This window comes from Nerophis lumbriciformis, linkage group LG07 (assembly GCF_033978685.3).
Source record: "Nerophis lumbriciformis linkage group LG07, RoL_Nlum_v2.1, whole genome shotgun sequence".
Taxonomy (NCBI): Eukaryota; Metazoa; Chordata; class Actinopteri; order Syngnathiformes; family Syngnathidae; genus Nerophis; species Nerophis lumbriciformis.
Genome location: NC_084554.2, coordinates 48,172,829 through 48,190,000, shown reverse-complemented (window position 1 = coordinate 48,190,000; position 17,172 = coordinate 48,172,829). Strand labels below are relative to the sequence as shown.

Below are 17,172 nucleotides of genomic sequence, written 5' to 3'. Positions count from 1 at the left end.
TTTCTTCTTCTTCTTCTCCAGATTTTGGCGCGCTCTACCTTCTCTAACTTCAAACTGCTCAGCCTATTCGGGACTCGTGGGCTTTCCCTTGACAAATTCCAAAAATTCCCAGAATTCCAGGTTTTCCGGGACATTTTTCCCCATTCAAAAGGAATTGGCCATTTTTCCAAACTTCCCCCATTTCCACATTTTTCAACCTATTGAAATCATTCCACCTTCGACATATTCCACTCATCCTGGACATTCAAAGTATTATTTTTCCAAGTTAAAAAAAATTCCAGCAATTCCCAGAAATCCCTTTTTCCCGTCGACTACTCCTTTCACATTTCTAACCCACTTCAACCGTTCTACCATCAAAACATTCCTCTTAATCATTCCTCTCATCCTGGACATTCAAACTACAAACCCCGTTTCCATATGAGTTGGGGAATTGTGTTAGATGTAAATATAAACGGAATACAATGATTTGCAAATCATTTTCAACCCATATTCAGTTGAATATGCTACAAAGACAACATATTTGATGTTCAAACTCATAAACATTTTTTTTTTGCAAATAATCATTAACTTTAGAATTTGATGCCAGCAACACGTGACAAAGAAGTTGGGAAAGGTGGCAATAAATACTGATAAAGTTGAGGAATGCTCATCAAACACTTATTTGGAACATCCCACAGGTGAACAGGCAAATTGGGAACAGGTGGGTGCCATGATTGGGTATAAAAGTAGATTCCATGAAATGCTCAGTCATTCACAAACAAGGATGGGGCGAGGGTCACCACTTTGTCAACAAATGCGTGAGCAAATTGTTGAACAGTTTAAGAAAAACCTTTCTCAACCAGCTATTGCAAGGAATTTAGGGATTTCACCATTTACGGTCCGTAATATCATCAAAGGGTTTAGAGAATCTGGAGAAATCACTGCACGTAAGCAGCTAAGCCCGTGACCTTCGATCCCTCAGGCTGTACTGCATCAACAAGCGACATCAGTGTGTAAAGGATATCAGCACATAGGCTCAGGAACAATTCAGAAACCCACTTTCAGTAACTACAGTTGGTCGCTACATCTGTAAGTGCAAGCTAAAACTCTCCTATGCAAGGCGAAAACCGTTTATCAACAACACCCAGAAACGCCGTCGGCTTCGCTGGGCCTGAGCTCATCTAAGATGGACTGATACAAAGTGGAAAAGTGTTCTGTGGTCTGACGAGTCCACATTTCAAATTGTTTTTGGAAACTGTGGACGTCGTGTCCTCCGGACCAAAGAGGAAAAGAACCATCCGGATTGTTATAGGCGCAAAGTGTAAAAGCCAGCATCTGTGATGGTATGGGGGTGTATTAGTGCCCAAGACATGGGTAACTTACACATCTGTGAAGGCGCCATTAATGCTGAAAGGTACATACAGGTTTTGGAGCAACATATGTTGCCATCCAAGCAACGTTACCATGGACGCCCCTGCTTATTTCAGCAAGACAATGCCAAGCCACGTGTTACATCAACATGGCTTCATAGTAAGATTGCGGGTACTAGACTGGCCTGCCTGTAGTCCAGAACTGTCTCCCATTGAAAATGTGTGGCGCATTATGAAGCCTAAAATACCACAACGGAGACCCCCGGACTGTTGAACAACTTAAGCTGTACATCAAGCAAGAATGGGAATGAATTCCACCTGAGAAGCTTCAAAAATGTGTCTCCTCAGTTCCCAAACGTTTACTGAGTGTTGTTAAAAGGAAAGGCCATGTAACACAGTGGTGAACATGCCCTTTCCCAACTACTTTGGCATGTGTTGCAGCTATGAAATTCTAAGTTAATTATTATTTGCCAAAAAAAAAAGAAAGTTTATCAGTTTGAACATCAAATATGTTGTCTTTGTAGCATATTCAACTGAATATGGGTTGAAAATGATTTGCAAATCATTGTATTCCGTTTATATTTACATCTAACACAATTTCCCAACTCATATGGAAACGGGGTTTGTAAAACTTTCCCAAGTTCCAAACCAAATTCCGGTTCTCCTGGAAATTCAAACCATTCCAACATTGAAACTATTCTTACTTGAACTTGAAAAATTCCCGGTTTTCACAAAATTCCATAATATCATTTCTCAATTAAAAATGTTACTACTTCAACATTTCTCGACTGATTTGAAAAATTTCAACACCAACCATCTCAACTCATTCAGAACATTCACTTTTTTTTTTAGCATTTTCAGAAAAATCCCGCTTTTCCCAAAATTTCCAGGAAATTTCCATTGAAATGAATTGGACATTTTCCAAGAACCGCAATTCCTACATTTTTCAACCTTTTCAAACCATTCCAACATCAACACATTCCACTCATCCTGGACATTCAAACTAAAACTTTCCCAAGTTCCAAACCAAATTCCGGTTCTCCTGGAAATTCAAACCATTCAAACATTGAAATTATTCTTACATTCATACTACATTCTGTCAGCATTTCAGTCATATTTGCCAACCTTGAGACCTTCGAATTCGGGAGATTGGGGTGGGAGGTTTGAGGTGTGGGGCGGCGGGGTTGGAGGGGCGGGGTTGGGGGGGGTTTGGTGGTAGCAGGGGTGTATATTGTAGCCCGGAAGCGTTAGGCATGCAAGGGGTTCTGGGTATTTGTTCTGTTGTGTTTATGTTGTGTTACGGTGCGGATGTTCTCCCGCAATGTGTTTGTCATTCTTGTTTGGTGTGGGTTCACAGTGTGGCGCATATTAGTAACAGTGTTAAAGTTGTTTACATGGTCAACCTCAGTGTGACCTGTATGGCTGTTGATCAAGTATGTCCTGCAGTCACTTTCGTGTGTTTGCAGAAGTCACATACATGTGACTGTGCCGGCACGCTGTTTGTATGCTGAAAAAGCGGACGCGTCGATAGGTTGTAGAGGACGCTAAAGGCAGTGCCATCACGGCACGCCCTTAATATTGTTGTCCGCGTGAAAATCGGGAGAAATTCGGGAGAATGGTTGCCCCAGGAGATTTTCGGGAGGGGCACTGAAATTCGGGAGTCTCCCGGAAAAATCGTGAGGGTTGGCAAGTATGATTTCCGTTCAACTTCAGCATTGGAGCATTCACACGCAATTCCTTCAGGAATTGCTTCATGTAGTGAATTAGTGAATTATATTTATATAGCGCTTTTCTCTAGTGACTCAAAGCGCTTTTACATAGTGAAACCCAATATCTAAGTTACATTTAAAGCAGTGTGGGTGGCACTGAGAGCAGGTGGGTAAAGTGTCTTGCCCAAGGACACAACGGCAGGGACTAGGATGGCGGAAGCGGGGATCGAACCTGGAACCCTCAAGTTGCTGGCACGGCCACTCTACCAACCGAGCTTTACCGCCCCACATGTAGTTATTACCATTGTTACAATGCATCTAAAAATGAAAAGAATAACAACTAATTGAAATAACCCTCCTATTTAAGTCTGAGCAAGGGGGCGGGGCTTACTTACCTCCAGCAGCTCCTTCAGCAGCCGCAGAGCCTTCAGCGAGCAGCCCTCGGCGCCCTTCACAGGCGAGCTCAGCCACTGCACCAGCGCCAGCCCCGACTCCGCCTGTCTGCTGCCCGCCGCGCTGAGCTTGGGCGCAGCCGGCTTGAACAGGACCTGGCACAGCGGCAGACGCAGGCCCGGGACGCCACTCATGGCGAGGAGCAGCTCCAACACCTGCAGACGCACAACACAGAGTCTTCTCAGATATCAAGACCTTGGACAGGCTCCAGCACCCCACGTGATCCCGAGAGGGACCAGCGGTAGAAAATGGATGGATGAATAGGAATATTTTCTTTTGAAGTAATTAAATAAAAATAAAACAGCAAAGAACAAAAAATGACAAATTCATAAATTAAAATAGTGCAACCTCAATTCATGATTCTAGAACAGGGTTTGTGTTAGAATAATTATGTATACGTTATCAAACAACTCTTATGCTTAAAGGCCGTTGCTATAGTTATTATCAATTGTGCTGCAGTTGTACTTTTCTATCTGTGCAAAGGGACAACTTGCAATCTTGGATTGCGATTCGTCTCGTATCAGTGTTTGGGTCCAGACCCGGCCTGCTGACTGCCAAGGGCGAACATCGAGTACCTTGACGCAGACAAAGCAGAGACAGGGCGATATCACGAGTGTCAGCACATTTCCATTTCTGAATAATCATATATTGTGTCTAACTGGGGCTGCTGAAATTACCCCCCTTCTTTCAGAAGCAGCCTCAGTGATATAACCAGGGACCTCCCGAATAAATAGTGGAGCACGTGGGCTGTGCCTTAGGGCGTAGGTTGGAACTGTAACTGTGTGTACAGCCCAATACGTCTCTTCTCATTGAGCAAAATTGAACTCTGTCTCTGCATGATTCTTTGCTTCTTGTCTGTTTAATAGATGTCATCAGTGTTTGAACCTGAAGTGAAGCACATTTTTTCATACGAAACAATGTAAATATGAATAATGGGTTGCAGCCTTGACAAGAGTCCATATTTTAGTGAAGATTTGTACACAATATTATGTAAGTACTGTATATCAAACAAACTTAACAAAGAGAGGATTAATTAACTAACTATTGTTTATCAACAAGCCAAAACTACAAGATGAACTGTCCTGTACGTGCTGCTGTGCCCTTTGGTGCCCTCACAAACAATCAGAAATCACAACAAACTTTAACAACCATATTGCTAGGATAATAAACATGTTAAAAAGTAAAATGCACTTACAGTACACTACATTCTTGGCCAATAAAGCTGATTAACATCAGCAAAGGGAAGGGCTGTGTGTGTGTATGTGTGTGTGTGTGTGTGGAAGAGGTCCCGCTGAACAAGAGGTAGTCTCCACTGCTGTGAAATATGTCTGCTTTGGCATAGTTTTCCAGAAAAAAACTGGCTGAAATCAGCTTCCTCAAGCAAGCACAAAACGGCTGCCAGCCGGACACAAAATGAGTTAAGTCTTTGTACACAACGTTCGTAGCTGGCGTGACGTAAACATTTTTAAACATAATAGTTTGCAAATAGAGGGGTTCATAAATCGAGGTTCCACTGCAAAATTAAATTAGAAAAAAATAAAAGAACAAAGGTGACTTTTGGAAGCCGTCCTTTGGGATATTATAGCCTTTATTGTATTAACTGAAACATGAACGACAGGAAATTATTATATATATAATATATATACCGTATCTAAAAGGGCTGTCAAACAATTTCAATATTTCATCCCGATTAATCGCATTTTGTCCATAATTAACTAATTAATCACGATTATTCGCAGATAGATATGTTTATGTGCCTTAGACAGATTTTTTTATAGTTTTTAATACTCAACATGAGAATGGACAATTTGTTTTCTCCTTCAAGCAAAGTGGACCAAGACCAGTAATAACCTGCAGACACACAACATGAACACGCGCAAGGTTGTGTACGTGTTGACACACAACTCACCATGGCTGCAGAGGCAGGATCTTTTAACTGCAGCAGTCCTAAAACCTTGGACACACACGCTGGAAAGTGCTTATACCTGTAGGGCCACAACACACCTGGTTCATGATGCCGCTTGTGCACGCCAAACGTACGTGTGTGTGTGTGTGTGTGTGTGTGTGTTTGTGGTACCGGGTGAGATAATCTGCAATTTTAGGGTTTCCCAGGAGATCAACCAAAAGGTCCACAGAGTACTTCCTGGTGAGAGTGCCGTCGCCGTTCACAATGATGTTGAAGACCAGCTGGAAGGTCTGGTGGATGTTCTTGGCGTCAAACAGCTGACAAAGAGACACACATTGTGAGTCAGGCAGGTCTCCACAACTAAGTGCGTGTAACAAATATTCATAGAAAAATCCATATTCGATATTTGGCATTTTGACTAGAGATGTCCGATAATATCGGACTGCCGATATTATCGGCCGATAAATGCTTTAAAATGTAATATCGAAAATTATCGGTATCGGTTTCAAAAAGTAAAATGTATGACTTTTTAAAACGCCACTGTACAGAGTGGTACACGGACTTAGGGAGAAGTACAGAGCAGTTGCATCTCCCAGTCATATCACAAAATATCTACAGCTTTTCGCACACACAAGTGAATGCAATGCATACTTGGTCAACAGCCATACAGTTCACACTGAGGGTGGCCGTATAAACAACTTTAACACTGTTACAAATATGCGCCACACTGTGAACCCACACCAAACAAGAATGACACACACATTTCGGGAGAACATCCGCACCGTAACACAACATAAACACAACAGAACAAATACCCAGAACCCCTTGCAGCATTAACTCTTCCGGGACGCTCTACAATATACACTAACCCCAACCCCCCACCTCAACCTCCTCATGCTCTCTCAGGGAGAGCATGTCCCAAATTCCAAGCTGCTGTTTTGAGGCATGTTAAAAAAAATAATGCACTTTGTGACTTCAATAATAAATATGGCAGTGCCATGTTGGCATTTTTTTTTACATAACTTCAGTTGATTTATGTTGGAAAACCTTGTTACATTGTTTAATGCATCCAGCGGGGCATCACAACAAAATTAGGCATAATAATGTGTTAATTCCACAACTGTATATATCGGTATCGGTTGATATCGGAATCGGTAATTAAGAGTTGGACAATATCGAAATATCGGCAAAAAAGCCATTATCGGACATTTCTAATTTTGACGCATCTCGGAATCTGCCTTTTTTTCCTTTCAACTATAACTGAACTACATCAGCAGATACAATATGCACACATATATGATAGCAGTATTCTGTGTTTAAAACAACAATAATTAGTGAAGTTGATAGAGAGTAATAACCACTGCTCAAGCACCAGCCCCTTTTTTCACTCCGGCACTCATGCGCGCCCCAAGCCCCTCTCTTTCTCTCCCTCGTGCAGTGTTAGTTGCTTGTACATCTCTTCTGCTTAGCTTTCAAAACTTCCATTTTTTTGCCAGGAAATCTATTTTTTGTCTTCCGGCCCCGATTTGTTCGGAGTCGCTCAACAAGCCTCGGCAACACTCGAACGTGGGCTCATCAAAGGAGCGCGCCGAGTTTCACGTTCCGTGATTCAATCAAATAACAACGCAACAGGACTCGAAGACAGCAGAAAAGACATCTCTGCCAAAAAAGCTTGTTTACTGACGTATATTATTCATGTTTACCGTATTTTCCGGACCATAGGGCGCACCGGATTATAAGGCGCACTGCTGATGAATGGTCTATTTTTTTAATCTTTTTTCATATATAAGGCTAACTGGATTATAGGGCGCATTAAAGGAGTCTTTTTTTTCTTTTCTAAATTTATAACACTTCCTTGTGGTCTACATAACATGTGATGGTGGTTCTTTGGTCAAAATGTTGCATAGGTGACGTTTTACAGATCATCTTCAAGTCGCTTTCTGACAGTCGCTTCAGGATGCGCAGTTTTGTGGGCGGTCTTATTTACGTGGCTCACCTTCAACGGCATCTTTGTTGTAGCGGTGTAGCGTGCAAGGACGGGAGTGGAAGAAGTGTCAAAAGATGGAGCTAACTGTTTTAATGACATTCAGACTTTACTTCAATCAATAACGGAGCAGCATCTCCTCATCCGCCGGAAATGTGTCCCGTGAAAAACCGCCCGACCGGAACTCTCTAATAACTAAAGTTCCTTGGGTGAATAATGTAAACTCACTACACCGGTATGTTTTAGTGCTTTCACGGCAAGTTTACTGACAGATATAAGTGAGAACTTTACACTACTTTATATTAGAAATGGCAACAGCGGAGGATGAATGTCCCATAACAAGAAGATAGAGAAAAAGAAGAAGCTTACCTACTCAGTGGCCTAGTGGTTAGAGTGTCCGTCCTGAGATCGGTAGGTTGGGAGTTCAAATCCCGGCCGAGTCATACCAAAGACTATAAAAATGGGACCCATTACCTCCCTGCTTGGCACTCAGCATCAAGGGTTGGAATTGGGGGTTAAATCACCAAAATGATTCCCGGGCGCAGCCACCGCTGCTGCCCACTGCTCCCCTCACCTCCCAGGGGGTGATCAAGGGTGATGGGTCAAATGCAGAGAATAATTTCGCCACACCTAGTGTGTGTGTGACAATCATTGGTACTTTAACTTTTAACTTTTATCAACTACGGCGTCGTCCCGGTCTACAAAAGTGGACCCGCGCAAATTTTCAGGACTTATGCAGATCCCAAATACAGATCAGCAGGTACCAGAAGGTAAGAAAAGTTGCTTTTGCATAATATTGCAAAACAAAACGCCAGATAATATGTCTTATCTTATACATACACCAAAAATACTCTTATGTTGAAGCACAGTACAATCCATCAAGCGGTGCGGCTTCATAGCTTACCAAAGTCCCACTAAAACATTTTCACAGATTTTTGAGCGCTATGTGTAATGTTCTACATTTTCAATGGAACATATAAAATGTTCCATTGAAAATATGGAGAAAAAAAAATTCAGTAGGTCCTGAGTAGTTCGGGGTTCGATCCTTCGCTCGGGATCTTTCTGTGTTGAGTTTGCATGTTCTCCCTGTGACTGTGTGGGTTCCCTCCGGGTACTTTGGCTTCCTCCCACCTCCAAAGACATGCACCTGGGAATAGGTTGATTGGCAACACTAAAATTGGCCCTACTGTGTGAATGTGAGTGTGAATGTTGTCTGTCTATCTGTGTTGGCCCTGCGATGAGGTGGCGACTTGTCCAGGGTGTACACCGCCTTCCGCCCGAATGCAGCTGAGATAGGCTCCAGCACCGCCCGCGACCCCAAAAGGGACAAGCGATAGAAAATGGATGGATATAAAATGTTGGTGTTGTTTAATCGAGTCATATTGCAGTCAACACATATCTGTTATGTTTGACTGCCATCTACTGGCCACACTTATCATTACACCATGTACCAAATAAAATTGCTTTGAGGTCAGTAAGCAAAACCAGAATTATTCCATACATTAGGCGCACAGGGTTATAAGGTGCACTGTCTAGTTTTGAGGGGGAAAAATGATTTTAAGTGCGGAAAATACAGTAAATAACTTTTACATCAAATGAATCTTGCCTCCAAATATCGGCCTCTTTGATTACGATAATCTGTATCAGCCCTGGAAAAAAGAAGGTATCAATCGATCTCGACTGCATAGCAGCCGCTTCACCACCCACCTTCTCTCCAACCTTCTCATTCAGAGTGAGGCTAGCCAGGATGGACAAAGTGAAGACCACCACGGTCAGACTGTGGTGAGCCAGAAAGTTAATCAGCGTTCGATAAAACGGCTTGACGTTATCCTGCAAAAAAAAACACACACACGTTTATCAGAGATTCCGCAAAAAAAAATGTTGCGTTTCTTAAAAACTCACCAGAGACTTGATGTGACTCTGCACCAGGTGGTTGCCCCGACACAGGTTGGCCATCAGGCCGAGGCACGGCATGATGATGTCATCTTTCTGGGAGAGGCTGAGAAGACAAACATGTGTGTGGGTGACTGGCAGTGAAACATTCGCTACGTCCCCGCCACTGTGCTCACATGTTGGTCATGAGGAAGCCCACCAGCTCATGAATGTTTGTGGACGGAAAGACGCGGGTGTCGTAGGTCAGCTTCTGCAGCAACTGGAGACTCTTAAAAGTGGTCAGGTGGAACAGCGTTACTATGACGATACATCCCACTACAACAATGGACACAGCATCTGCGGTACCCACTGCACCACCATGTGCTTTAATGGCACAGACACAACCTGGACCTAACCTGCAGTACTACAGGGTCTCCTGGGGTGGCGCTGTGGCGGTGGATGACGGAGGCCATGATGTTGGTGAGGTTGAAGCTGCTGTGAAGCATCCTCCTGCTGTCGTCATCGCACGCTGAAAAATGAGGGGGAACACGTCAAATGGATGACACTGAAGATGTGACCTTCACCAACAAATCGAGTCTTTTTAACGGTTCTTTTAAATGAACGGCGAGAACCGATTCGCAGTTGATAGTTTGGGAGCTGCTTTTATGTCAATGTCACCCCACTGGCAACTGGACTAAAAAGCGAGATTTTTTTTTAATTATTTGTATTTGTTTATTTACTTTCATTTTATTTAGTTACTTTTTAATTGGATTCACTTGTATGGTTAATTGTTCTAATGTAGGTCACATTTTAGTTACGTTCTACAAAACCCAAAACCAGTAAAATTGGCACGTTGTGTAAATGGTAAATAAAAAGAGAATACAATGATTTGCAAATCCTTTTCAACTTATATTCAATTGAATAGACTGCAAAGACAAGATATTTCATGTTCACACTGAGAAACCTCTTTTTTTTTTGTGCAAATAATTAGAGATGTCCGATAATATCGGACTGTCGATATCATCGGCCGATAAATGCTTTAAAATTTAATATCGGAAATTATTGGTATCGGTTTCAAAACGTAAAATTCATGACTTTTTAAAACGCCGCTGTGTACACGGACGTAGGGAGAAGTACAGAGCGCCAATAAACCTTAAAAGCACTGCCTTTGCGTGCCTGGCCAGTCACATAATATATACAGCTTTTCACACACGCAAGTGAATGCAAGCATACTTGGTCAACAGCCATACAGGTCACACAGAGTGGCCGTATAAACAACTATAACACTGTTACAAATATGCGCCACAATGTGAACCCACACCAAACAAGAATGACAAACACATTTCGGGAGAACATCCACACCGTAACACAACATAAACACAACAGAACAAATACCCAGAACCCCTTGCAGCACTAACTCTTCCGGGACGCTACAATATACACCCCCGCTACCCCTACCCCCCTATAACCCCGCCCCCCCAACCCCGCCCACCTCAACCTCCTCATGCTCTCTCAGGGAGAGCATGTCCCAAATTCCAAGCTGCTGTTTTGAGGCATGTTAAAAACAATAATGCACTTTGTGGCTTCAATAATAAATATGGCAGTGCCATGTTGGCATTTTATTCCATAACTTGAGTTGATTTATTTTGGAAAACCTTGTTACATTGTTTAATGCATCCAGCGGGGCATCACAACAAAATTAGGCATAATAATGTGTTAATTCCACGACTGTATATATCAGTATCGGTTGATATCGCAATCGGTAATTAAGAGTTGGACAATATCGGAATATTGGATATCGGCAAAAAAGCCATTATCGGACATCTCTACAAATAATCATTAACTTAGAATTTAATGGCAGCAACACTTTGCAAAAAAGTTGTCACAGGGGCATTTTTACCACTGTGTTACATGGCCTTTCCTTTTAACAACACTCAGTAAACGTTTGGGAACTGAGGAGACACATTTTTGAAGCTTTCCATTCTTCCTTGATGTACAGCTTAAGTTGTTCCGGGGGTCTCCGTTGTGGTATTTTATGCTTCATAATGCGCCACACATTTTCCAATGTGAGACAGGTCTGGACTACAGGCAGGCCGGTCTAGTACCCGCACTCTTTTACTATGAAGCCACGCTGTTGTAACACGTGGCTTGGCATTGTCTTGCTGAAATAAGCAGGGGCATCCATGATAACGTTGCTTGGATGGCAACATACTGTAGGTTGAAAAGGATTTGCAAATCATTGTATTCTGTTTTTATTTTTGATTTACACAACATGCCAACTTCACTGGTTTTGGGTTTTGTAATTCTTATTCTTATTCCGCTTGTCTGAAGTCGGGTCACGGGGGTAGCTCCTAAGCAGAAAAACCCAGACATCCCTCTTCCCAGCTACTTTGTCCAGCATTTTATTCTTATTTTTATCTGTATTATTAAAATGCAAGGGTCGGGAAAAATGCAAATTGTAATATAACTGTCAAAGCATGGGGATATGGGACCACCTTAAGCAATATTTACAGTAAAAACTAAAATTAAATGCATACAGTACAGGCCAAAAGTTTGGACACACCTTCTCCTCATTCAATGCTTTATCTATATTTTCATGACTATTTACATTGTAGATTGTCACTGAAGGCATCAAAACTTCCGATTGACTTTTTAGATGGATACAATTAGAATAAGAATTACAAAACCCAAAACCAGTGAAGTTGGCATGTTGTGTAAATCAAAAATAAAAACAGAATACATTGATTTGCAAATCCTTTTCAACCTACAGTATGTTGCCATCCAACCAACGTTATCATGGACGCCCCTGCTTATTTCAGCAAGACAATGCCAAGCCACGTGTTACAACAGCGTGGCTTCATAGTAAAAGAGTGCAGGTACTAGACTGGCCTGCCTGTAGTCCAGACCTGTCTCCTATTGGAAAATGTGTGGCGCATTATGATTCCCGGGCGGGGCACCGCTGCTGCCCACTGCTCCCCTCACCTCCCAGGGGGTGAACAAGGGAATGGGTCAAATGCAGAGGACAAATTTCACCACACCTAGTGTGTGTGTGACAATCATTGGTACTTTAACTTAACTTAAAACTATGAATGAACTAGGGCTGCAACTAACGATTAATTTGATAATCGATTAATCTGTCGATTATTACTTCGATTAATCGATTAATAATCGGATAAAAGAGACAAACTACATTTCTATCCTTTCCAGTATTTTATTGGAAAAAAACAGCATACTGGCACCATACTTATTTTGATTACCGTATTGTTTCTCAGCTGTTCGTACATCTTGCAGTTTATAAATAAAGGTTTAAAAAATAAAAAAATATAACAATTGCCTCTGCGCATGCGAATAGCATAGATCCAACGAATCGATGACTAAATTAATCGCCAACTATTTTTGTAATCGATTTTAATCAATTTAACCGATTAGTTGTTGCAGCCCTAGAATGAACACATGTGAAGTTATGTACCGGTATTTGTAAGAATGATTCTAAAATATTGGCAATATACAGTACAGGCCAAAAGTTTGGACACACCTTCTCTTCATTCAATGCGTTTTCTTTATTTTCATGACTATTTACATTGTAGATTGTCACATCAAAACTATGAATGAACACATGTGGAGTTATGTACTTAACAAAAAAAGGTGAAATAACAGAAAACATGTTTTATATTCTAGTTTCTTCAAAATAGCCACCCTTTGCTCCGATTACTGCTTTGCACACTCTTGGCATTCTCTCCATGAGCTTCAAGCACACCTGTGAAGTGAAAACCATTTCAGGTGACTACCTCTTGAAGCTCATGGAGAGAATGCCAAGAGTGTGCAAAGCAGTACTCAGAGCAAAAGGTGGCTATTATGAAGAAACTGGAATACAAAACATGTTTTCAGTTATTTCACCTTTTTTTGTTAAGTACATAACCCCACATGTGTTCATTCTTAGTTTTGATGTGACAATCTACAATGTAAATAGTCATGAAAATAAAGAAAACGCATTGAATGAAGAGAAGGTATGTCCAAACTTTTGGACCTGTACTGTATATTGCCAATATTTTAGAATAATTCTTACAAATACAGTAATGTTTGTGTAAATTTAAATCATACTGAATTACATCCTGTCCAATAACAGCTACCAGTGATTATTTTGTTGCTAAAAAAAAACGTGATAATAACAAGCTTGTTGAAAGTAACTGTGAGATTCATCTCCTTTCAAAGAGCCATCATTCCCATCTCTAGATCAGTTACATGAGACACTGGCAGACCGTACCCAGCTGCGCCAGCAAGGAGATGATGGCGCTTGCCAAGGCGGGGCAAGTGTTTGGGTTGCCCGTCAGCTCCACCAGGCCACGGACGCACTCGATGGGTAAAAGCTGGCCCGAGGACAGCAGCTGGTCGCACTTGGGGGCAGAGACCTCCTGCAAACATGACAACATTCACACTGATGAGGAAGACCATCGTCAGCAATTACTGTTTTTGTTGTGGTTTTTAATCAAGACTCAGCAGGCGGTTATCAATTTCAAATGTATCATTCACCAATGTGTCTGACTTTTTCCAACTCTTTTTTTATAGTCAGTGTTAGACCTCCGACCTCTGTGACCTTGGTGTTATCTACAGTATTTCACGGTTAAACAGGCACCACCACTTGCCGTGAATCGATTGTAGCATTCAAATATACAATGTATGAGTTAAAAATCAATAAATTCATTCGATCATGTAAATGGGAGAGGTATTTGAGGCCCTGTGTTTACTTGGTATCAGATCAATGACAAAATCGGTAGTATACAGAAATGCATACTTGCCAACCCTCCCGGATTTTCCGGGAGACTCCCGAAATTCAGCGCCTCACCCGAAAACCTCCCGGGACAAATATTCTCCCGAAAATCTCCCGATTTTCAGCCGGAGCTGGAGGCCACGCCCCCTCCAGCTCCATGCGGACCTGAGTGAGGACAGCCTTTATCCAAGACGGGAGGACAACAGGGTGACAAGAACTAAATCATCCAGACTAGAGATAAATGGTATTATTATGTTTATCTTACCTAAAAATATATTTATTAATTTAAAAAATAAATAAATGTTTACTATATTTTGCTAAATACATCAAAATTAATTGTATTTTTGTTTGTAATTTTTTTCTGACTCCTTATTACATACAGCCATATAATTATACATTAAAATAAACATATTTGAAATAATTAATTTTAAATTATCATAATAATTCATTTAAAATGACCACATTTAATTATTAATATAATTGCTTGTTTATCAACAACTTTAGCATTTTATTCATTACATTTTGAAGCTCTCAGAAGCCAAGTTATGTTATATTCCTTAATATTTATTTATGCAAGTTTGAAGTATCAATTATCTAAACACAGTTTTGTTTGCATATTTTCAGGATATATATGTATGTGTGTGTGTGTGTGTGTGTGTGTGTGTGATACTTGACTTGGTGAATTCTAGCTGTCAATATACTCCTCCTCTCTTAACCACGCCCCGCCACACCCCCCACCTCCCGAAATCGGAGGTCTCAAGGTTGGCAAGTATGCAGAAATGTGACGTTGGCAAACGAATCAAGTCCTATGAACACCTGTTTTAAGTGAACAATGCTAACCGATTCCCGGTTGTGAACCGTTTTTTTTTCTGCACATACAAATTTAGATTTGACAATGGCCCACTCTTAACGTGCGTGCCAACCAACTAGCAACTACACTAGAAAATGAGTCAGAGTTCAAAGAAAATTGGCAGCATTTGGATTTCCCCTCCCTAATATATTAAAAAATACAAATAATATACAGTACAGGCCAACAGTTTGGACACACCTTCTCATTTTAATATGTTTTCTTTATTTTAATGACTATTTACATTGTACATTGTCACTGAAGGCATCAAAACTATGACACCTGTGAAGTGAAAACCCTCGAGGTGACTACCTCTTAAAACTCATCAAGAAAATGCCAAGAGTGCCAACTCAATGGCCTTGTGGTTAGAATGTCCGCCCTGAGATCGGTAGGTCGTGAGTTCAAACCCTGGCCGAGTCATACCAGAGACTATAACAATGGGACCCATTACCTCCCTGCTTGACACTCAGCATCAAGGGTTGGAATTGGGGGTTAAATCACCAAAAATGATTTCCGGGCGCGGCCACCGTTGCTGCTCACTGCTCCCCTCACCTCCCAGGGAGTGATCAAGGGTGATGGGTCAAATGCAGAGAATAGTTTCGCCACACCCAGTTTGTGTGTGACAATCATGGGTACTTTAACTTTAACTTTAGTGTGCAAAACAGTAAAGTGAGGCTACTTTGAAGAAACTAGAATACAAAACATGTTTTCAGTTATTTCTCCTTTTTTTGTTAAGTACACAACTCCATTCACAGTTTTGATGCCTTCAGTGACAATCTACAATGTAAATAGTCATGAAAATAAAGAAAACCCATTGAATAAGAAGGTGTTTCCAAACATTTGTCGTGTACTGTATATATTTTTTAAACAATATTACTTTTACATTGTATTTATTTCTGTTGGGATTGACTTTCCGGTTCATTATCGTAAAGGTCGTAGTTCAAGTGTACAAATACCAGTTATGGTAGTACAATTTTGTACTCACATTTTTATTATGTTTCAAGTTTTATTTATACTTTTTGTATACAATAATGCACTTATTATTTGTGTCTTTTTTCTATATTGTTGAAAAGGGGTAGGATTAGGAAATAGACTCAAATCATAACTAAAACGCTACACAAGGGAAAATTCAAAACTAGTGATGTCACTGCCAAAGCATGGAAATATGGCACCCCGTTATGGAATGTTTACAATGAAAACACAACAAAATATACAATGATAGCCAATATTTCAGAATAATTCCAACTAATAAAGCAGGGGTGTCAAACTCGTTTTCATTGAGGGCCACATCGCAGTAATGGCTGCCTTCAGAGGGCCGCTTTTTTCAAATTACCGTATTTTCCGCACTATAAGGCGCACCGGATTATCAGGCGCACATTCAATGAATGGCCTATTTTTAAACTTTGTTCATATATAAGGCGCACCGCATTATAAGGCGCATAGAATAGACGCTACAGTAGAGGCTGGGGTTACGTTATGCATCCCGTAGTTGCGAGACCTGTTGTGGCTCAATATTGGTCCATATATAAGGCGCACCGGATTATAAAGCGCACTGGCAGCTTTTGAGAAAATTGGAGGTTTTTAGGTGCGCCTTATAGTGCGGGAAATACGGTAATTAAAATGATGCATGTGGGCAATAACCTGTGATTAATCATAATTGTAATTGATCTGATTTTTAAAAAATGTATATAATTTGACAGCATTGATATAAATGTGTACCTCATATTATTACACCATTGCCTATGCACTCGATTATTACCGTATTTTGGGGACTATAAGTCGCAGTTTTTTTCATAGTTTGGCCAGGGGTGCGACTTATACTCAGGAGCGACTTATGTGTGAAATTATTAACACATTACCGTAAAATATCAAATAATATTATTTAGCTCATTTACATAAGAGACTAGACGTATAAGATTTCATGGGATTTAGCGATTAGGAGTGACAGATTGTTTGGTAAACGTATAGCATGTTCTATATGTTATAGTTATTTGAATGACTCTTACCATAATATGTTACGTTAACATACTAGTTGGTTATTTATGCCTCATATAACGTACACTTATTCAGCCTGTTGTTCACTATTCTTTATTTATTTTAAATTGCCTTTCAAATGTCTATTCTTGGTGTTGGCTTTTATCAAATACATTTCCCCAAAAAATGCGACTTATACTCCAGTGCGACTTATATATGTTTTTTTCCCTTCTTTATTATGCATTTTCAACAGGTGCGACTTATACTCCGGTGCGACTTATACTCCGAAAAATACGGTAGATTTTATTAG

The 17,172-nt window shown here is 40.8% G+C and overlaps 1 protein-coding gene across 1 annotated transcript in view; it reads right to left on the bottom strand.

The window, feature by feature from the left end:
- Positions 1–17,172, bottom strand: part of cip2a (cellular inhibitor of PP2A) — a 41,086-nt gene that overhangs the window by 21,985 nt on the left and 1,929 nt on the right. Inside the window, exons 2-9 of the mRNA XM_061964957.1 lie at positions 13,538–13,685; positions 9,690–9,802; positions 9,471–9,562; positions 9,304–9,400; positions 9,109–9,231; positions 5,589–5,734; positions 5,421–5,496; positions 3,454–3,666 (exon numbers count right to left, since the gene is read on the bottom strand). Of these exons, the coding sequence (XP_061820941.1) occupies positions 3,454–3,666; positions 5,421–5,496; positions 5,589–5,734; positions 9,109–9,231; positions 9,304–9,400; positions 9,471–9,562; positions 9,690–9,802; positions 13,538–13,685 (1,008 nt within the window). The remainder of the gene's footprint in view (positions 1–3,453; positions 3,667–5,420; positions 5,497–5,588; positions 5,735–9,108; positions 9,232–9,303; positions 9,401–9,470; positions 9,563–9,689; positions 9,803–13,537; positions 13,686–17,172) is intronic.